Below are 22,391 nucleotides of genomic sequence, written 5' to 3'. Positions count from 1 at the left end.
AGGGTAGTGAAGTCAGTCCAACGCATTACCGGGGGCACACTTCCTGCCTTCCAGGACATCTACAGCACCCAGTGTCACAGGAAGGTCAAGAAAATCAACAAGGACATCAGCCACCCGAGCCATGGCCTGTTCACCCCTGCTACCATCTAGAAGGCGGAGACAGTCCATCTTCTATCTCCAGGCCATCAGACTGTTAAGTATTCACCACTAGCCGGCCTCCGCCCAATACCCTGCCCTGAACTTTAGTCACTGCTACTTATCGGCTACCACCCGTACTCAACCCTGCACCTTAGACACTGCTGCCCTATGTACATAGTCATTGAACATTGGTCACTTTAACAATATTTACATACTGTTTTACCCACTTCATATGTATATACTGTATTCTAGTCAAGGCTCATCCTATATAACTACTGCTGTACATACCTTTTCTATTAATATACTGTCCATATTGTCTACAAACACTATCATATACATTTATATTTACAGTGCCTTGCGAAAGTATTCGGCCCCCTTGAACTTTGCGACCTTTTGCCACATTTCAGGCTTCAAACATAAAGATATAAAACTGTATTTTTTTGTGAAGAATCAACAACAAGTGGGACACAATCATGAAGTGGAACGACATTTATTGGATATTTCAAACTTTTTAACAAATCAAAAACTGAAAAATTGGGCGTGCAAAATTATTCAGGGGGCTTAAGTTAATACTTTGTTGCGCCACCTTTTGCTGCGATTACAGCTGTAAGTCGCTTGGGGTATGTCCCTATCAGTTTTGCACATCGAGAGACTGAAATTTTTTCCCATTCCTCCTTGCAAAACAGCTCGAGCTCAGTGAGGTTGGATGGAGAGCATTTGTGAACAGCAGTTTTCAGTTCTTTCCACAGATTCTCGATTGGATTCAGGTCTGGACTTTGACTTGGCCATTCTAACACCTGGATATGTTTATTTTTGAACCATTCCATTGTAGATTTTGCTTTATGTTTTGGATCATTGTCTTGTTGGAAGACAAATCTCCGTCCCAGTCTCAGGTCTTTTGCAGACTCCATCAGGTTTTCTTCCAGAATGGTCCTGTATTTGGCTCCATCCATCTTCCCATCAATTTTAACCATCTTCCCTGTCCCTGCTGAAGAAAAGCAGGCCCAAACCATGATGCTGCCACCACCATGTTTGACAGTGTGGATGGTGTGTTCAGGGTGATGAGCTGTGTTGCTTTTACGCCAAACATAACGTTTTGCATTGTTGCCAAAAAGCTCAATTTTGGTTTCATCTGACCAGAGCACCTTCTTCCACATGTTTGGTGTGTCTCCCAGGTGGCTTGTGGCAAACTTTAAACAACACTTTTTATGGATATCTTTAAGAAATTGCTTTCTTCTTGCCACTCTTCCATAAAGGCCAGATTTGTACAATATACGACTGATTGTTGTCCTATGGACAGAGTCTCCCACCTCAGCTGTAGATCTCTGCAGTTCATCCAGAGTGATCATGGGCCTCTTGGCTGCATCTCTGATCAGTCTTCTCCTTGTATGAGCTGAAAGTTTAGAGGGACGGCCAGGTCTTGGTAGATTTGCAGTGGTCTGATACTCCTTCCATTTCAATATTATCGCTTGCACAGTGCTCCTTGGGATGTTTAAAGCTTGGGAAATCTTTTTGTATCCAAATCCGACTTTAAACTTCTTCACAAAAGTATCTCGGACCTGCCTGGTGTGTTCCTTGTTCTTCATGATGCTCTCTGCGCTTTTAACGGACCTCTGAGACTATCACAGTGCAGGTGCATTTATACGGAGACTTGATTACACACAGGTGGATTGTATTTATCATCATTAGTCATTTAGGTCAACATTGGATCATTCAGAGATCCTCACTGAACTTCTGGAGAGAGTTTGCTGCACTGAAAGTAAAGGGGCTGAATAATTTTGCACGCCCAATTTTTCAGTTTTTGATTTGTTAAAAAAGTTTGAAATATCCAATAAATGTCGTTCCACTTCATGATTGTGTCCCACTTGTTGTTGATTCTTCACAAAAAAATACAGTTTTATATCTTTATGTTTGAAGCCTGAAATGTGGCAAAAGGTCGCAAAGTTCAAGGGGGCCGAATACTTTCGCAAGGCACTGTATATTCCGGACAGCGACATTGCTCGTCTAATATTTCTCAATTCCTTCCTTAATTTTGGGGGGGATTTGCGTGTGTTTTTTTGTATTGTTAGGTATTACTGCACAGTTGAAGCTAGGAACATTAGCATTTCTCTACAACCACGATAGCATCTGCAAAATATGTGTATGTGACCAATAACACTTGATTTGATTTTGATGATGGAGCCTAAACCCAATTCCCACCACGACCAGTGACTATCACCCAAAAGAATACAACGATAAAGTGGTGGGCTTCTTGGCTTCCGGGAAACCTGAATTTAAACTTTATTTTCCTGTTAGCTACTACGGAGGCTTAACTAGCAGTTACATGAAACCAGTTGATTGCAATTGGTCTTTGGAGCGAATGATGCCATAAACCCAATGAGGGTATTATTCTACATAGTATACAGGATAGTATGAGACTAGGATTGTACGTTACAGTTCCTGTTTTCAAAAGGAACTGGGAGAACCCAGAGGGCAACGGTTAGCATTCACCAGATCCCAGTCAAGATTCCAAACAATACATGTGGGTCTGTTATGAGTTAAGGATGGAGACAAATCTTAATTTAGAAAAAGATTCCATTGAGGACTGCCTCCTCACGCCTGTGTGTTCCTACGGGACTCTTTAGTAGCCGGCTGCCAACGCCAGGTTATGCTACACAGCTACCATGTCACGCCTGGGCAGGAAGTCCGTGTTTTTGCTTCGTCTTCGCCCAGGACCCGAGACGGACAAACGGACAAGACCCCCCCCCCCCCCCATCCTTTCATGTGCGCCAGCGACAGCCAAACAGCTCCCCATAAAAATAAGGAAACGACTCAGCTCTTGTTTGCTTTTAACAAGTCCCTCATTTGCCATCCACAATCAAGACAGAACAGTAGCCATGTTTGTTTTGGGGTGTTTCAGTCAACCTGAGCTTTTGGAAATGTTGGTGATCGTGTGGCTCGATGGAAGTCCTGAAAATATGACTGTCATTCCCCATAGGTGATCGCTGCCTCCCGTGTTCCTTACCGAATGTCTGGGAACTCCCTCACCAGGACCCCCACCTCCATTTGGATGGAGGGGATGTCTTCCAGGAGGATGATCTCAGAGAGGTGTGGGATAGCACTGTCCAGCCAGGAGGAGGGCGATTCCTAAAGGGGAGAGATAGAGAGAGAGAGAGATGTGATCAGAACAGATCCTCTACACAGCACAGATGAGGATACAACCGTCTAAACAGGGCTATTCATGTTCAAATACCTCTGCAGCTCATGACAGGTCAACTGGCTATTCTCTGACTCAAAGCCTTTGAATTTAAAACCTTGGCAACGGATTAAACCCAGAACTAGATTACGTGGTTTCAAGTCTTAATGGTTACAACTAGATTGGTGATGTTCACACATTCGTTTGACTAGAGGGAACCATCAGATAACATAGACCCAAAACACCAAGGTTAGAAGTACAGCGACAGTACTGAGCGTGCAAACTCAATCACCTGAGCATCATAGGGACCCTGCTATACTGAGAAGACTAAACCGTGTGGTCGACCAGAGGTCCATCCTGGTCCTCCACTCGACCCGAAAGGCCGGTCAGGGCTTCTAAAGCCCAGGGCAGGATGCCAGACCACTCGTCTGTAAACAACGCTATCCTGTTGTCCAGAGAGGTGACAAACGGATGTTTTATCTAGAGCAAGGGGCGGACGCCACAGGGGAAGGATAGGGAGTGGGCTGGGGTGAGGTGATTGCCCACTTGTGCATACGACCTGTCTGATCATCCATCTCTATCTCGGCTACAGTATCCATTCTTCACTTGTCTCCTTTGTTTGAACTCATCCGGAGTTGTTTCAGTAACCCTCACAGACAGGCCACATACCAGTCAAACGTGATTAATGAGCACACACTCGTGAGTGCAAACACACACACTCACACACACACACACTGTTCATTGCTTCATGTCACAGGCAGCACTGTTGCTCTGACTACGCTTCTCTAATACAGTTGTTCTAGAATGGCTCACCAGATCTTTGAAGAGCACTTCGATCTGCTTGCCCTCGTCGCGCAGTCGCCCCGCCATCCTCTTCCTCATTCTGAGTGACGTGCAGATGATCCTCCCCCTCATGATGGAGCGCAGGTATTCCATCAGAACCCTTCTATGCACCTCTCCCACCAGGACCTGGGAGAACAAGGAGAAAGATTGATTCATCCATTCTATCAACCAATTCAGTCAATCGATAAAAAAACAAAACATGTTGCTTAGAATTAAATACAGTACCAGAACTTTGAGTTATTAGTGTACATTGTGCCAGAGGACCTTAGCACCTCTCCATGTTTACATGGCTCCTAATTGCTGCGTCTCTGCCATGTACCTGATAGGGTGGGCTGTCCACCCGGCGGAACTTCTTGAAGTGTTCCTTAATATGGGACTCGATTTGCTCATAGGTCTCTGTGTTGTTCAGCCACTTCCTCTTCACCAGCTTGTCAAAGAAGGGCTAAATATCGCCAGGAGAGGGAAAATGTGAGGGAGCGAGAGAGACAGGAAAATGGTGAGAGGATGAAGAAGAGAAGGAGGCAGAGAGATGTGGGTGTGGAGACGGCCACGTTACCTGAGTCAGATCCTTGTTTGATTCATAACTACACTGTCCGACTGGAGTTGTGTCTTCCTATCAGGATGTGTGGGCCATTTGGACCAAGAATTCCATAGATTGTGACTTCCTACCCGACGACAACAGCATAAAAAGCCCCAGCTCGGTCAAGAGGATGCGACATGCGGCTCTGTGCCTCTGGAGGACTGGCAATGCCCGTCTCTATGGCGGCTACTGAAGAGGAGTGGAACTTCATAGCCTGCCAGTAACTATGTGGAATTCTGCCAATCTAATCTTATTTAACCATGTTTGTCACATTGGAGCGTCTATTTTAGGGCCTCAGTTCCTCAGCACATCCCTGAGAACTTTGAGGGCAAGCCATGAGGAGAGCACTGATAAGATGTGCTTTATATTCTGGGACACTTGGCAGACAGAGGGACGCTTGAGGGTGTGTGTCTATGTGTGTGTGTGTGTGGGGGGGGGGGGGGGGGGGGGGGGGGGGGTGTAAACGTTTCACTATTTTTGTGAGTACCAGGAGTCATCATAAGAATAGTAAACAAACTCAAATTCAGAGAAGTGAGGACAGAAAGGCTATTTTAGGTTTGTGTGTTAGGTTTTGGGTTAGGGTAAGAATTAGGGTTAGATTTAGGGTTAGGGGTTAGGTTTAGGGAATAGGGTTGGGGGTTAAGGTTAGGTTTAAGGTAAGGGTTAGGGTTAGGGTAAGGGTTCGATTTAGGGTTAAGGTTTAGGGTTAGGGGTTTTGGGAAAATAGGATTTTGAATAGGAATCAACTGTTGGTCCCCAAAAAGTCCTCACAAGTATAGTAAGACATAGCTGTGTGTGTGTGTGTGTGTGTGTGTGTGTGTGTGTGTGTGTGTGTGTGTGTGTGTGTGTGTGTGTGTGTGTGTGTGTGTGTGCGCGTATTTGAGGTTGTTTACATGTTGTTTTGGAAAGCTGTGATCATGGGTGTGTTTATTAATCCTTTGTGTGAGTGTGTGTATGTGGTGTGTGTATTCGCCAGCATGCGTGTGTGTGTTAAGAACACTTACCCTTATGCGCTCATACAGTCTGTCGCTCAGCACCTTCACTCCCTGGTTGACTATTCGGTCCAAGGAAGTGTTTGCTCGCCTGGCTGAGTCCTCACTGATGGCAGGGTCACACTGCACACAGCGCTGGACAAAACCCCTGCACACACACAGTCACAGCAGACTAATGAATACATTGTACACTTACATGATTTATGCATGTTTTAAGGAATACTATGATGCAAAACACATAATCGAGACAGTTTTTGCTCTGTACTTGAAAACGGTTGACGGCTGATATGCACCATTTTGGGCGACTGTATTAACTGTGGACTAATGGACAAAATACTCAAATCTGTTTTTTGAGTAGAGTAGTTAAAAGAAAACTCCACCCAGAAACAAAATGTTGGTATTTGTTTTATTAGTCCATTGTTGATAAAGTTGGATGTCTGCAATCCAGTTTTCAAGATATATATTGAAACGATGCTGCGTTTTGCAGCATAGACCTACTATAACACAATGCAGGCTACTCCTGCTACAACAGTCCTACCTGAAAGGGGGACAGCAGTTGACCAGGGCGATGGTCTTGGAGACATATCCGTCCTCGTTATCTCCAACCATGTTGACCAGACACTCGTGGAACATCTCCACTTTCCTTTGGAAGCTGGAAGTTAAGCAGTATTAACAGTATTAGAATGTCTCATAGAGATGTTCCTTTCCATATTCCAGTTGAACTGGTTGGTTCCAGTTGATATATTCTAGAATTATTGCACAATAAAATGTTGCTGGCAGTGAGGAAACTATAGGTTTGGCCCTGTGTCATTCTATGAAGGACTTTGTTTTAGGCCTTAGTATGCCATATGGAATGATACAGTGTGTTCTAGGCCTTAGTATGCCATATGGAATGATACAGTGTGTTCTAGGCCTTAGTATGTCATATGGAATGATATAGTGTTTTCTAGGCCTTAGTATGTCATATGGAATGATACAGTGTGTTCTAGGCCTTAGTATGCCATATGGAATGATACAGTGTGTTTTAGGCCTTAGTATGCCATATGGAATGATACAGTGTGTTTTAGGCTTTAGAATGTAATATGAAATGATACTGTGTGTTCTAGGCCTTAGTATGTCATATGGAATGATACAGTGTGTTCTAGGCCTTAGTATGTCATATGGAATGATACAGTGTGTTCAGGCCTACTACAGTGTGTGGTCCCCTCACCTGTACAGGAAGTCAGCTAGACCATTCAGACTGCACTGAGCCACACGGGAACCCAGGTTTCTGTTGATGGCAGCTGACTGTTCAAGATCTACCTGCAGCCTCTGCACACACACACACACACACCCCCACACACACACACCCGATGTTACGTTGGCAAATGTGTATTATGTGTGAAGTGCTAACAGACGCTTTCTTTTTCTCTTCCACCGCATCTGTGAAACATGAACTGATGCATGAATGACGATGATGTATAGAAGGTGTTGGTATCAATCACGGCCACTAGGGGCCAGTGAAGTGACTCTAAAACAGTGAGCTGTGATGGAGTTCTAAGGGAAGTGTCTGTATTGACTTTGGCTGCTGCTTGAGGAATGTTTTCTCTGCTCCACCAGATGGATGAGCTTATCCTCAAAATACAAAGTGACCACATTTAGCGTGCAATACAAAACCATCATGACCGGCCTCATCAAAATCAGGGGAAGAAATCAGTTATTTACATAAGCTCCTGGTGTGTGTGCGTGTGCGTACCTGGATGACGGTGCGAGCTAGTGTGATTTGATACTCCTCGATGTGCAGCGTCTCCATCCAACGCTTCTCCTCCTCGTCCAGCACCTGAGACAGCTCTGTGGTCACCTTCTCCTGGAACGCAACCAGACCGCGCGGTCAGACACAACTCCGCCATGCACTGAACCACTGTGAGCTCTCCAGCCACAAACCATCAAAATATTTCCAATTGATGCCATCAAGATGGAAAAAGGTATAGAATCACAGATAATACAATACTGTAAATCTGACTTGGATTGTTATGATATATAGTATATCACTAGTAATAGCTAACCCCTTGTAAATACCCCCCTGTATTTTAAGTTAAGGTTTCCTCCCATTGTTGCTTGACCCAGCTGAGTGATTGCCAGCCGACAGGCCACGCTGCCAATAAGCCCTGTTCACTTTTTCCACTGCAGGATTTACTTGTGGACTATCATATCTACCTACGTGGACCCTCCATCTCAAACACTGACTGGAATACACATACAAGAGTGTTCTAGCCTACTTGGACCTGATAATGACCTAAGCTAAATGGCCTGTTGTCTGGCTTCTATTGTGTGGTGGCAGGAAAACCCATGGGCTGACCCTGAGACGCCGCGCACTGATTGGCTGCACTGGTCGGAGTGATAGCCCTCCCTTTAGGTGGACAGGAAGGACCATAGGTGCACCCTTTCCTTAGGCCGGCAGGGAGACACGGGGCGCACCAAATGAAGGGGGGGGGGGGGATGGTTCGGCCCTTACCCTGACGGAGTTGAGGCAGTCCAGCTCCAGTTTGTCCACGGTCTCCGAGGGCAACAGTGGCCCCAGCTTGGACCTGTTGAAGGGCATCGTCATGCTGACTGTTCCAAGGACGTCCCTGGAGCGATTACAGTAGGAGGACAGAGTCAGTGGCATACTCATACAGTAACACTTAACTAATAAACGATTGTTTATGTGAAGTATAATTGACAGTATTTATGTACAGTATTATGGACAATAACATTACACTACCTTGTAACGTGCGTTACAGTGAAAGCATGCAGTGAAAACTAAATTAAACCTTTTTGACAAGTTGTGCAAGTTCTTTACAACCTGACATTTAGCTATATACTTTTGTTCTTTCTTGTTTTTCATGCAATTCTGCTACTTCCAGAATCTGATATGCATAAAACCACAAGTTGCAATACACAATTATTGAATGGATGGACACCCACTTGTTATAGATGTTGTAGAGCCAGTCCAGCAGAGAGTAGATATCAGTAATCAGCAGCTGGTCGTCTGTGATGCTCTGCAGTCTGCGGGCTACAGCCTGGTGGTAGCTCTGTAGGTACACCTGGAAGGGTTCATACTCCTCTGGGTACACTGGCACCACGTTCCTCTTGGCCGCCCCCAGGTCCTCCACCACCCGGGTCCGCACTCTGTCCAGGTAGTCCGCCAGCTCCCCGCCCCGGGCCTCGTTCCTCTGGGGAAGGCTCCCGTTTGCTGCCTCCGCCAACGCCTCCTTCCACTGCTGCTTCAGCTGCCTGGGTCTGGGGCCTCCGGGGAGCGCCCCCTCACCTTGCGCCCAGTCCCGGTCCGCCTGCTCCTCCTGCTGCAGCACCTGCACCACCAGCCCCAGGTTGGGCCCCGCCGTGGGGGAGCGGAGTGACTCACGCACCACCGCCCACAGCTCCTTCTGCAGGGCTTCGTACAGCAGCTCCACGTCTTTGGCTTTGCGCCTGCCGCCGTCTTTGCTCCCGGGGCTGTTGAGGTCCTCTGGGACAGCACCACCTGCGGGCGATGAGGGCAGGGTCGCAGCGGCCGCCTCGTTACACTCCTGCTCCAGCTCCAGGATGTGTGTGTCAGCCAGGAACAGGTCTCTCTTAGTCACCAGCTGCAGAATCTCTAGAACTAAAGGAGAGAGGAGGAAAATGTGTGATACAACTCCACATAACACATGATAAACCATGCGTAGGCAATACAGCTGTATGAAGTCAAAAGGTATAATGGAGACACGATCCTAATGGAAAGGTCTGGGCTCTCACCTGCCTATCTGTTATGGTACACAACCCACGACCTGGTCAAATGGATCAAGTCCTATGTAAATCCAAGACCCACTCAAATAAACATGACTATTCTTTGCTTTGAACGTGTCAAAGAGCTATGTTTGTTTTCGCGTCAAGCTAAAGGCTAAGCCACAGTGTCACTTCCTACACAAGTTCCCACATCAGGTCCTATCCATATCAGAGGCTCCAGGCCTGAGAGACAGATGTTGTTTGTCCCTTTTTGGCGTGTTGTTTTTGGGCAGATTGGACACGGTTAGACCGATCTCTCTGGAGGTGGGTTAGTTTCATCTCGACTTCAGTTGCACACTTCAAAAGATCCCATCAGGGACATGTGGGTGCCAAACATAAATCATCCTACAGTAGATTCCCACAGAATGGCTAATCGTGTGTCCACTCACTGTCCTCTCCTTAGACGCTTCCCTATCAGTTTCCTCTTATACGGCTAGCATAGCTATGGAATAGTATTTAATAAAAGTACACAGTGCTTTGCATTCAAGTGGAGAAATTGTATTTCTTGTGGAACTCAATCTTGGCTTCAGAGAGTTCCGTTAAGTGTACACAGACTTTTAGAGTCCAGTCTCACCCATTGAGGTGATCTCATCCTCTCTTACTCTGACGTGGTCTGAGAAAAAGGTTTTAAATTAAGTACTAAAACCAGTGATGAAGTCGACCATTTCCCATCGAAGTCACCAGACACTCCTCTCTGACATCACCACTCGCCCTCTGGGAGGAGCAACACAGCACGTCAAAATCAATGAAGTCTGACTGTCAAGACCAAGCCCGTACTTTACGTCTAACAGTCCTTTTTGATTCAGTTCACAGAAAAGTCTGTGTGTCAAATCAAATCACATTCAATTGTATTTGTCACATGCACTGAATACAACAGGTACATTTCACCTTACAGTGAAATGCTTACTTACAGGCCCTTAACCAACAATGATTTAAGAAGTTTTAAGAAAAAAAAGTGTTAAGTAAAAAATGGATAAGTAAAAAATTTACTATTTATTATCACAGTGCAGGTGCATTTATATGGAGACTTGATTACACACAGGTGGATTGTATTTATCATCATTAGTCATTTAGGTCAACATTGGATCATTCAGAGATCCTCACTGAACTTCTGGAGAGAGTTTGCTGCACTGAAAGTAAAGGGGCTGAATAATTTTGCACGCCCAATTTTTCCGTTTTTGATTTGTTAAAAAAGTTTGAAATATCCAATAAATGTCGTTCCACTTCATGATTGTGTCCCACTTGTTGATTCTTCACAAAAAAATACAGTTTTATATCTTTATGTTTGAAGCCTGAAATGTAGCAAAAGGTCGCAAAGTTCAAGGGGGCCGAATACTTCGCAAGGCACTGTATGTACATATAAATATATGGATGAGCGATGGCCGAGTGGCATAGGCAAGGTGCAATAGATGGTATAAAATACAGTATATGCGTATGATATGAGTAATGTAAGATATGTAAACATTATTAAAATGGCATTATTTAACGTGGTGTTGTTTTAAGTGACTAGTGATCCATTTCTTAAAGTGGCCAGTGATTAGGTCTCAATGTAGGCAGCAGCCTCTCTGAGTTAGTGATTGCTGTTTAGCAGTCTAATGGCATTGAGATAGAAGCTGTTTTTCAGTCTCTTGGTCCCAGCTTTGATGCATCTGTATTGACCTCGCCTTCTGGATGGTAGCAGTGTGAACAGGGGGTGGCTCGGGTCGTTGTTGTCCTTGATGATCTTTTTGGCCTTCCTGTGACATGGGGTGCTGTAGGTGTCATGGAGATCAGGTAGTTTGCCCCCGGTGATGCGTTGTGCAGACCTCACCACCCTCTGAAGAGCCTTGCGATTGAGGGCGGAGCAGATGCCGTACCAGGCTGTGATACAGCCCGACAGGATGCTCTCGATTGTGGATCTGTAAAAGTTTGTCAGGGATTTGGTTGACAAGCCAAATTTTGTCAGCCTTCTGAGGTTGTCTTTATGGGTGGACCATTTCAGTTTGTCTGTGATGTATACACCGAGGAACTTAAAACCTTCTCCACTGCTGTCCCTTCGATGTGGATAGGGGGGTGCTCCCTCTGCTGTTTCCTGAAGTCCACAATCATCTCCTTTGTTATGTTGACGTTGAGTGAGAGGTTGTTTTCCTGACACCACATTCTGAGTGCCCTCACCTCCTCCCTGTAGGCTGTCTTGTCATTGTTGGTAATCAAGCCCACTACTGTTGTGTCAACTGCAAACTTGAAGATTGAGTTGGAGGTGTGCATGGCCACGCAGCCGTGGGTGAACAGAGAGTACAGGAGGGGGCTGAGCACGTACCCTTGTGGAGCCTCATTGTTGATGGTTACCGAAGTGGAGATGTTGTTTCCTACCTTCAACACCTGGGAGCGGCCCATCAGAAAGTCCAGGACTCAAATGCACAGGGCGGATTTGAGACCCAGGACCTCCAGCTTGATGATGTGCTTGGAGGGTACTATGGTGTTGAATGCTGAGCTGTAGTCAACTAACAGAATTCTTACATAGGTATTCCTCTTGTCCAGATGGGATAGGGCAGTGTACAGTGCGATGGCGAATGCATCGTTTGTTGACCTGTTTGGACGGTATGCAAACTGAAGTGGGTCTAGGGTGGCCGGTAAGGTGGAGGTGATATGATCCTTGACTAGTCTCTCAAAGCACTTCATGATGACAGAGTTCAGTTCTCTTTGCCTTCTTGGGTACAGGAACAATGGTGGCCATCTTGAAGCATGTGGGGACAGCAGACTGGGATTGGGAGTGATTCAATATGTCCTTAAACACACCACCCAGCTGATCTTCACATGCTCTGAGGATGTGGCTAGGGATGCAGTCTGGGCCAGCAGCCTTTACAAGGGTTAACACGTTTAAGTATTTTACTCAGGTCGGCCACGGAGGAGGAGAGGGGGGCCCAGTCCTTGTAAGCGGGCCATAACAGTGGCACTGTATCCTCAAAGCGGGCAAAGAAGGTGTTTAGTTTGTCTGGAAGCGTGCCAAGGCTGGTTTTCATTTTGTAGTCCGTGATTCCCTGTAGACCCTGCCACATACGTCTCGTGTCTGAGCCGTTGAATTGCAACTCCACTTTGTCCCTGTACTGGCATTTTGCTTGTTTGATTGCCTTGCGGAGAGAATAACTACACTGTTTATATTCAGCCATATTCCCAGACCTATTTACATGGGTAAATGCGGTAGTTCACGCTTTCAGTTTTGCGCGAATGCCGTCATCCATCCACGGTTTCTGGTTAGGGTAGGTTTTAATAGTCACAGTGGGTACATCATCTGCAATGCACTTCTTTATGAACTCACTCACCGAGTCAACGTATAGGTCACTGTTGTTCTCTGAGGCTGACTGGAACATATCCCAGTCGGCGTGATCAAAACAATCTTGATGCGTGGATTCCGATTTGTCAGACCAGCGTTAAATGGTTCTAGTCACTGGTACATCCAGTGGAACAAGATGGCGTCGTGTTCGGATTTGCCCAACGGGAGGGCTGGAGAGGGCTTTGTATGCATCGCGGAAGTTAGAATAGCAGTGATCGAGTGTATTATATGGTATCCAGTTTACATAGAGTCCAGTGAAGTTCCTCGAGGGCCGTCTTGGTGTCTGCTTGAGAGGGAATGTACACAGCTGTGATGATATCTGACGAGAATTATCTTGGGAGGTAATATGGCCGGCATTTGATTGTAAGGAATTCTTGGTCGGGTGAGCAGAAGGACTTGAGTTCCTGTATGTTATGATTACACCATGAGTTGTTAATCATGAAGCATACACCCCTGCCCTTCCTCTTCCCAGAGAGGTGTTTATCTCTGTTGGCGCAATGCATGGAGAAGCCCAGTGGCTGAACCGATTCCGACAACATATCCAGAGAGAGCCATGTTTCCTTGAAACAGAGAATGTTACAATCTCTGATGTCTCTCTGGAAGGCAACCCTTGCTCGAATTTCATCTACCTTGTTAAGAGACTGGACATTGGCGAGTAGTATACTCGGGAGTGGAGATGTGATGTGCACGTCTACGGAGCCTGACCAGGAGGCCGCTCCATCTGCCCTTTCTGCAGCGCCATTGTTTTGGGTCGGCTTCTGGGATTAGATCCATTGTCCTGGGTGGTGGTCCAAACAGAGGATCCGCTTCGGGAAAGTTGTATTCCTGGTCTTAATGTTGGTAAGTTGACATTGTGCATACAGTGCCTTGCGAAAGTATTCGGCCCCCTTGAACTTTGCGACCTTTTGCCACATTTCAGGCTTCAAACATAAAGATATAAAACTGTATTTTTTTGTGAAGAATCAACAACAAGTGGGACACAATCATGAAGTGGAACGACATTTATTGGATATTTCAAACTTTTTTAACAAATCAAAAACTGAAAAATTGGGTGTGCAAAATTGTTCAGCCCCCTTTGTAGCGCCACCTTTTGCTGCGATTACAGCTGTAAGTCACTTGGGGTATGTCTCTATCAGTTTTGCACATCGAGAGACTGACATTTTTTCCCATTCCTCCTTGCAAAACAGCTCGAGCTCAGTGAGGTTGGATGGAGAGCATTTGTGAACAGCAGTTTTCAGTTCTTTCCACAGATTCTCGATTGGATTCAGGTCTGGACTTTGACTTGGCCATTCTAACACCTGGATATGTTTATTTTTGAACCATTCCATTGTAGATTTTGCTTTATGTTTTGGATCATTGTCTTGTTGGAAGACAAATCTCTGTCCCAGTCTCAGGTCTTTTGCAGACTCCATCAGGTTTTCTTCCAGAATGGTCCTGTATTTGGCTCCATCCATCTTCCCATCAATTTTAACCATCTTCCCTGTCCCTGCTGAAGAAAAGCAGGTCCAAACCATGATGCTGCCACCACCATGTTTGACAGTGGGGATGGTGTGTTCAGGGTGATGAGCTGTGTTGCTTTTATGCCAAACATAACGTTTTGCATTGTTGCCAAAAAGTTCAATTTTGGTTTCATCTGACCAGAGCACCTTCTTCCACATGTTTGGTGTGTCTCCCAGGTGGCTTGTGGCAAACTTTAAACAACACTTTTTATGGATATCTTTAAGAAATGGCTTTCTTCTTGCCACTCTTCCATAAAGGCCAGATTTGTGCAATATACGACTGATTGTTGTCCTATGGACAGAGTCTCCCACCTCAGCTGTAGATCTCTGCAGTTCATCCAGAGTGATCATGGGCCTCTTGGCTGCATCTCTGATCAGTCTTCTCCTTGTATGAGCTGAAAGTTTAGAGGGACGGCCAGGTCTTGGTAGATTTGTAGTGGTCTGATACTCCTTCCATTTCAATATTATCGCTTGCACAGTGCTCCTTGGGATGTTTAAAGCTTGGGAAATCTTTTTGTATCCAAATCCGGCTTTAAACTTCTTCACAACAGTATCTCGGACCTGCCTGGTGTGTTCCTTGTCCTTCATGATGCTCTCTGCGCTTTTAACGGACCTCTGAGACTATCACAGTGCAGGTGCATTTATACGGAGACTTGATTACATACAGGTGGATTGTATTTATCATCATTAGTCATTTAGGTCAACATTGGATCATTCAGAGATCCTCACTGAACTTCTGGAGAGAGTTTGCTGCACTTAAAGTAAAGGGTCTGAATAATTTTGCACACCCAATTTTTCAGTTTTTGATTTGTTAAAAAAGTTTGAAATATCCAATAAATGTCGTTCCACTTCATGATTGTGTCCCACTTGTTGTTGATTCTTCACAAAAAATACAGTTTTATATCTTTATGTTTGAAGCCTGAAATGTGGCAAAAGGTCGCAAAGTTCAAGGGGGCCGAATACTTTCGCAAGTCACTGTATATCTAATAGTTCTTCCCGGTTGTATGTAATAAAACTTAAGATTTCCTGGGGTAACAGTGTAAGAAATAATACATAAAAAACAAAATACTGTATAATATCCTATGGACTTGAAGCGAGGCGACCATCTCTACAACCACCCCTACCTTGTCACAACACAACCGATTGGCTCAAACGCATTAAAGAAGGAAAGAAATTCCACAATTGAACTTTTAACAAGGCACACTTGTTAATTGAAATGCATTCTAGGTGACTACCTCATGAAGCTGGTTGAGAGAATGCCAAGCGTGTGCAAAGCTGTCATGAAGGCAAAGGACTTTGATTTGTTTAATACTTTTTTGGTTAATACACGATTCCATATGTGTTATTTCATAGTATTGATAAAATAAAGAAAAACCCTACATATATATATATATATATGGTCAGGGATGAGTTGATGAGGGAAGTGAGGAAGTGTACAGACAGCTCAAGAAGTATGCTTAGATATAAAAATGCTTGGTTTAAATGTAATCTGGCACCTTATGATAATATTTTGATGTTTGTGTATTCGTGAGGATGAGATAATATGTGCCTGTGTTAATGATGTGTGTTATGAGCCCATGTACTGTGTTGTAACTTCGATGTAATAGCCTAGGCATGTTCTTGCAGTACATTAATATGTGTGATTTATAGCAGTCAGAATAAAACACTCATTAAAATGAAATTGTAACGGGCAAAGAGGTATGCTTCGAGTACTAATGCAGAAAAATATTATGGCTGTAGATTGCAGGAAAAAGCTTTTGTCACATACTTCCTGACACCTCTAAAACAATGGGTGCATGATGCCCCTGAGATCAAGCCCTACTTTATGGCTTTCATCCAATCTGTGGTTTTTCCGCTCTAATGTAATTGGCGTAAATACTGTCAGGCTCCTTGAGTCCTTTTCACTTGACCTCACACACTGAATGCAACTGTGAAATGGAACAAAACACTGTGGCTCATTTACATAGTTCATTCCAATAAACAGTCTTAAGTGCTATCCTTTTACAGGAATACACCCCTTCAGGTACTGATGCTTTTCTAGAGCAGAGAGCTTTGAAATGCTCTTCTTGTCTGGGCCCCATGAACTGTATACTGCGATAACATTTCAGACCAAAGTTCAGTCAGTTTTTATCTGATGGCAAAGTACCCATGTTGATTAACTTATTGGTGGTTATGGGATTTGGCTGGCAAAAGTGCCTCTGTCCACATTTTAATATTTTTTATAACCTTTATTTAACTAGGCAAGTCAGGTAAGAACAAATACTTATTTACAATGATGGCCTACACCGGCCAAATACAGACGACTCTGGGCCAATTGTGCGCCGCCCTACGGCACTCCCAAACATGGCCGGTTGTGATACAGCCTGGATTCAAACCAGGGTGTCTGTAGTGTCACCTCTAGCACTGAGATGCAGTGCCTTATACCGCTGCGCCACTCGGGACTCTATGGTGGGACCCGGCGGGTAACAAAAGCATAGCAGAAGTTCAAGAGAACATTAGGACAAATGGGGAACAGTCTCACATTCTAAGTTGCTTATTAACTGACCAATCCAAAGATCAGCCATTGACAGAGTGTTCCCAGTACCTGAAACAGGTGGATGGAGGAAGCTTTCTAATCATACCTACAAAGCAATAAAGCTAGCATTATGTATATTTCAATACAGACATATTTAAAGCTTCTAAGCTCTATACGGCAAGGAACACGTCAAGGTATATATTACCAGGTTTTATCGCACCAATAAACCAAACCGTTTTATGACTTACAGAGAACTAGTTGTGGGTCCAAGCTATCAGAGTACAATTACACTTTTATAAAGCCATCCCCTCCGTTCAAAGCAACTAACTACAGTTTGAAAAAAAACTATTGAATGCTTGCTTGCGAAACATACAGTTGAAGTCGGAAGTTTAGATAAACCTTAGCCAAATACATTTAAACTCAGTTTTTCACAATTCCTGACATTTAATCCGAGTAAAGATTCCCTGTCTTAGGTCAGATAGGATCACCACTTTGTTTCAAGAATGTGAAATGTCAGAACAATAGTCTAGAATGATTTATTTCAGCTTTAATTTCTTTCATCACATTCCCAATGGGTCAGAAGTTTACATACACTCAATTAGTATTTGGTAGCATTGCCTTTAAATTGTTTAACTTGGGTCAAACATTTCGGGTAGCCTTCCACAAGTTTCCCACAATAAGTTGGGTCAATTTTAGCCCATTCCTCCTGACAGAGCTGGTGTAACTGAGTCAGGTTTCTAGGCCTCCTTGCTCGCACACACTTTTTCTGTTCTGCCCACAAATTTGATATAGGATTTAGGTCAGTACTTTGTGATGGCCACTCCAATACTTTGACTTTGTTGTCCTTAAGCCATTTTGCCACAACTTTGGAAGTATGCTTGGGGTCATTGTCCATTTGGAAGACCCATTTGCGTCCAAGCTTTAACTTCCTGACTGATGTTTTGAGATGTTGCTTCAATATATCCACATAATTGTCCTGCCTCATGATGCCATCTATTTTGTGAAGTGCACCAGTCCCTCCTGCAGCAAAGCACCCCCACAACATGATGCTGCCACTCCCGTGCTTCACGGTTGGAATGGTGTTCTTTGGCTTGCAAGCCTCCCACTTTTTCCTCCAAACATAAGGATGGTCATTATGGCCAAACAGTTCTGTTTTTGTTTCATCAGACCAGAGGACATTTCTCCAAAAAGTACGATCTTTGTCCCCATGTGCAGTTGCAAACCGTAGTCTGGCTTTTTTTATGGTGGTTTTGGAGCAGTGGCTTCTTCCTTGCTGAGCGGCCTTTCAGGTTATGTCGATAGGACTCGTTTTACTGTGGATATAGATACTTTTATACCTGTTTCCTCCAGCATCTTCACAAGGTCCTTTGCTGTTGTTCTGGGATTGATTTGCACTTTTCGCACCAAAGTACATTCATCTCTAGGAGACAGAACGTGTCTCCTTCCTGAGCGGAATGACGGCTGCGTGGTCCCATGGTGTTTATACTTGCGTACTATTGTTTGTACAGATGAATGTGGCAATTTCAGGCATTTGGAAATTGCTCCCAAGGATGAACCAGACTTGTGGAGGTCTACAATTATTTTTCAGAGGTCTTGGTTGATTTCTTTTGATTTTCCCATAATGTCAGGCAAAGAGGCACTGAGTTTGAAAGTAGGCCTTGAAATACATCCACAGGTACACCTCCAATTGGCTCCAATTATGTCAATTAGCCTATCAGAAGCTTCTAAAGCCATGACATCATTTTCTGGAATTTTCCAAGCTGTTTAAAGGCACAGTCAACTTAGTGTATGTAAACTTCTGACCCACTGGAATTGTGATACAGTGAATTATAAGTTAAATAATCTGTCAGAAACAATTGCTGGAAAAAATACTTGTCATGCACAAAGTAGATGTCCTAACCAACTTTCCCAAACTATAATTTGTTAACAAGAAATGTGTGGTGGTTGAAAAACTAGTTTTAATGACTCCAACCTAAGTGTATGTAAACTTCTGACTTCAACTGTACATGGAATGCTATTGTGTTACAATAGTGTACTCAAAGAAAACTCAAAGAGTTGTTTACACATTCTGTGTGATAAGTGCTAGGGGGTAGGTCTGGTATTTACAGTCATTACACAATGTGATTAGAGGGGTTAGTGTAGTGAATCACTGTGTCCTAGAGTGTTTGGAGATGCTTGTCTCAGCATACCGGTCAGCCCAAGTGAGGTGACTGGAGCATAGTACTTGGAGGAGAAGGAAACTGTCGGATGAGAACCAGGAGGAGTCGGCCATGTCTCTTACTGTCTGCTAATGATTGGGCTGCTGTGTGTCTCAGCATTAGGTGTCAAACTCAATAAGGCTCCCGATCTGCTTGCATAGCTCATTTGTGGCTCTGGGCAGCCGGATAGCAATTTACATGCTGTTGTCCTGCATAGCCCAGCAGCATGGCAGGAAATTATGTAATTTCCTACTCCTCCAGTCCAGTGGTGTGGTAACTGAACACAACGACCCCAGGAAAAGGGGCAGGGAGGTGTGGGGCTGGGGCGGTGACATGACACCACTTTGGGGACTCTCTCTTATAGGCCTACGAAGCACATCGCACCATGCTATGGTGCGTCACAGATCAGCTGTGTAAATAACCATCCCTCTCTTTCTGTCCGGGGCACCGCACGGCTTCCAGGAGCCTTTGCAGTGCTGAGTTGCCCGTTTAGAGGATGCGGGGGCGCTCCGCTTCCGGCCTGCCGCCTTGCTCATCCTTCCCTGTCCCGCTTGAGGAAGAGAAGTTGTGCCCAGCGATGCCATGGCTCCGCCGATACCCCTCCCCCAACAACACTCCATTATGGCCAAAGTTGCCTGCCAACGCAGCGGAAGGACATCTAAATATAAAACACAATGCAGCCAGGCACATCTCCCTTAAAGAGAGTGGGAGGTGGAAAATGACTGTTCTTCCTCCCTTTAGGAGGACACCACGTCTTCCACATGATGGGTGTCTCCCCCCAGACAGAGCCCTCAGCCTGGGCGTTACCTGTCACATGATGTAGCTGGTGGTGACGTGTCACAGAGGGTGTAACTGTGTCACCCACTGGGACGATTAGTCCGCCGTGGCTCAGCCTGCGCCCAATCACCACGTTAAGGTGAGAGGTCAGACCCAAAACGCACCAAAACTGGATTGCCAGATGTTTGAGGGCTCTGCACAGAGATTTGACGGCCTATCCAGGAGTCATTAAAAGCACGAATTGGCCTAGAATGGGCAGTTCCACAGATGCTTAGCTAAGCTATACAGAACAGGGGAACACTTGTCTTTTGTTCCAAGGCACTTGCCCTCTAAGCCTGTCATAAGCAACAGGCCCAGCTAATGTATAGCAGTGGCACCACCCTTCCTCAGTGAAAACCACAAAGGGTATAATGTTGCGAGGGCCACCTATGGGATCTATAAAGGCTTACATATAATGTAACTTTACCTTGAGGAATTTAGGGAGAAATGTTGGCCTTTTTTATTCCCAAAGGGAGTAAAATAAATTCTTCCCTCAAATAAAAGCACTGACTAAGCAGGATATGTAGTGTACTCTCTTTTCAAATTATGCAGGGTATCAACGCACCTGCAGAACTGCCATTGAGACGATCTCCAGTCATGTTGCTCAGAGCCTAGCAGCACAGAGGGTTATATTGTCCGGGGGTGTCAAGCATGAAGTAAAATATGAGCCTCCTTCCTGGATAGCAAAACCACAGTTCTCTCTGCAGTGAATTCAAAGCAGCATCATATGTTCCCCTTAAACTGCATGTCTAAGATCTAAGACCCCCATCTACGCCCACCACCTCCTCAGTCCTCGGCAGGCTTTCTATGGGTACTGTAGGTGGACACCGTAGCTCTAGAACCTCATCTCCCATTCTCTGGTACCCATTCAGCCTTTATCTTGACAGAAGAAGCCTAGCCTGGTACCAGATCTGTTTGTGCTGTCGTGAAGCCAACTGGTATGGTTGTTGTCAATGCCAAAAAGACATGGGACCAAGCTAGAGGCAGCCTGCCTGCCTTCACATCTAAGCGCGTGCGATCCAAAAGCAGAAAATCAAATAAGCAGAGGAGCATCCAACAACCTTCCCAAAGCTCCACCAAAATCCCCCATATTCCTGCAGGCACAGCTGGGTCAAATCTGTTCCCCCCTTTCCTTCCTATCCTCTCCTTCCATCCCTTTCTCCACAATCCTAAACTCAGCCACAACAAAGCAAACCTGGCCCTGACCCGGCCATGTCCTGAGAAAGCCTTTGGTCCCAGGCAAGCCCTCCAGGCCTCGGTCGGAGAGTGACATGGCGTCCATGTGAAGTGAGCGGCGGCCCAGAAACAAAGAGGCCTCCTCCCCAGCCACTCCCTCCCGTCAGCACATGCCCCGGCAGGGCTGGGACTGATCACATTAACTCATCCTGGGAGTCAATAGTGCACTGTACTCAAATTCCCCTTTCTCCTCATTGCTATGGACATTCAACTGACACTGACAAAACAAACACTAATCGGATCATAGGAAAAGTGCACTGCCTGGGTTGTCACTCCGGCAGAAAAAGCAGCTCTGCCCAGTTTTTTTTAACCAACTGATTGCTCGTTATACTGTTTTTCTATTTGCTGCCATAGTGAGGTATGAAAACACATATTACTTTTGGCACACGGAAACTTGAAACTGACTGTGTTACAGCTGGTGTGTTTCAAGGTCATATATTGAATATGAGAGGAAGCAGCATGCATTCCATCATGGCTAACATAGCCATTTGTTGCTAGGATCCTGAGCTGGACACAGTTTTCACAGCAGTTACTGCAGGACATGAGCCAGCGCTAGTTACAGTTTTATGGTCCAGGGGCCTTGGGGTTGTCATTTGGCAAGGCCTGGAAATCATTCACTAGGCTGTGGCCTGCACCTCCTATATGGCCCTGTTATCAAGGCGCTCTCGGATGCCGTCTGGACCGCTGTGAACTCAACCTAATGCGGACGCACCCAGCCAATCAGAGGAGTATGACACACAGCGATTACGACTGCCATGTTAGCTGGGTAACCAGAGAGGGCTGATGATGATGGGGAAAGTGGGTTGGAACAGGCGGCTGTGGGCTGAGGGCTTGGTCAGAATATGTTGTAATCTGACTCTAGCTTTCTGAATACCTGAGGCCAGGTTGGTTGCCACACTTATCTGATTGGAAGAACACTGAAGGGGACATCCCATGCAGAGGTACAGGGAGCAGTGTTGAGGTTGCTGTGGTGTGCTGTGGTTTCACCTCTGAATATGTGTTTCCTTAGTTTCAATACCTATCATGACTGCATTCTCTTTTCTTTATTCTGTCTTGAATGATTTAGTATCAACACGCTGCATCTTTGATTGAGGGATCATTCAAACGTAGCTCTCAATTTGTATGAAACAGTTGGCAAATAGTCTGAATAGTCACTCACTCTCCATTACTCAGGTATTTCCTGACACCTGAGCACAGCCACACAGTCTACTTAGCCGAGCACAGACTGTTTTTCTTTCTGGAATCAATGCCACAGTACTGATGTCCGCAAACATACACTGTCCGTTGTGTTTTCCTTAGC

The 22,391-nt window shown here is 45.2% G+C and overlaps 1 protein-coding gene across 2 annotated transcripts in view; it reads right to left on the bottom strand.

Annotated features, from left to right (window-relative positions):
- The window catches only part of exoc3l2b (exocyst complex component 3-like 2b), a 41,145-nt gene that overhangs the window by 2,644 nt on the left and 16,110 nt on the right, over positions 1–22,391 (bottom strand). For both annotated transcript variants that reach the window (XM_031790529.1, XM_031790530.1), the window contains exons 4-12: positions 8,675–9,350; positions 8,223–8,337; positions 7,464–7,574; positions 6,939–7,039; positions 6,267–6,380; positions 5,741–5,876; positions 4,476–4,598; positions 4,127–4,282; positions 3,143–3,264 (exon numbers count right to left, since the gene is read on the bottom strand). In XM_031790529.1, coding sequence (XP_031646389.1) covers positions 3,143–3,264; positions 4,127–4,282; positions 4,476–4,598; positions 5,741–5,876; positions 6,267–6,380; positions 6,939–7,039; positions 7,464–7,574; positions 8,223–8,337; positions 8,675–9,350 — 1,654 coding nt within the window. The remainder of the gene's footprint in view (positions 1–3,142; positions 3,265–4,126; positions 4,283–4,475; positions 4,599–5,740; positions 5,877–6,266; positions 6,381–6,938; positions 7,040–7,463; positions 7,575–8,222; positions 8,338–8,674; positions 9,351–22,391) is intronic.

This window comes from Oncorhynchus kisutch, linkage group LG15, assembly GCF_002021735.2.
Source record: "Oncorhynchus kisutch isolate 150728-3 linkage group LG15, Okis_V2, whole genome shotgun sequence".
NCBI classification, from domain to species: domain Eukaryota; kingdom Metazoa; phylum Chordata; class Actinopteri; order Salmoniformes; family Salmonidae; genus Oncorhynchus; species Oncorhynchus kisutch.
This window is presented reverse-complemented; position numbering and strand designations above follow the sequence as displayed.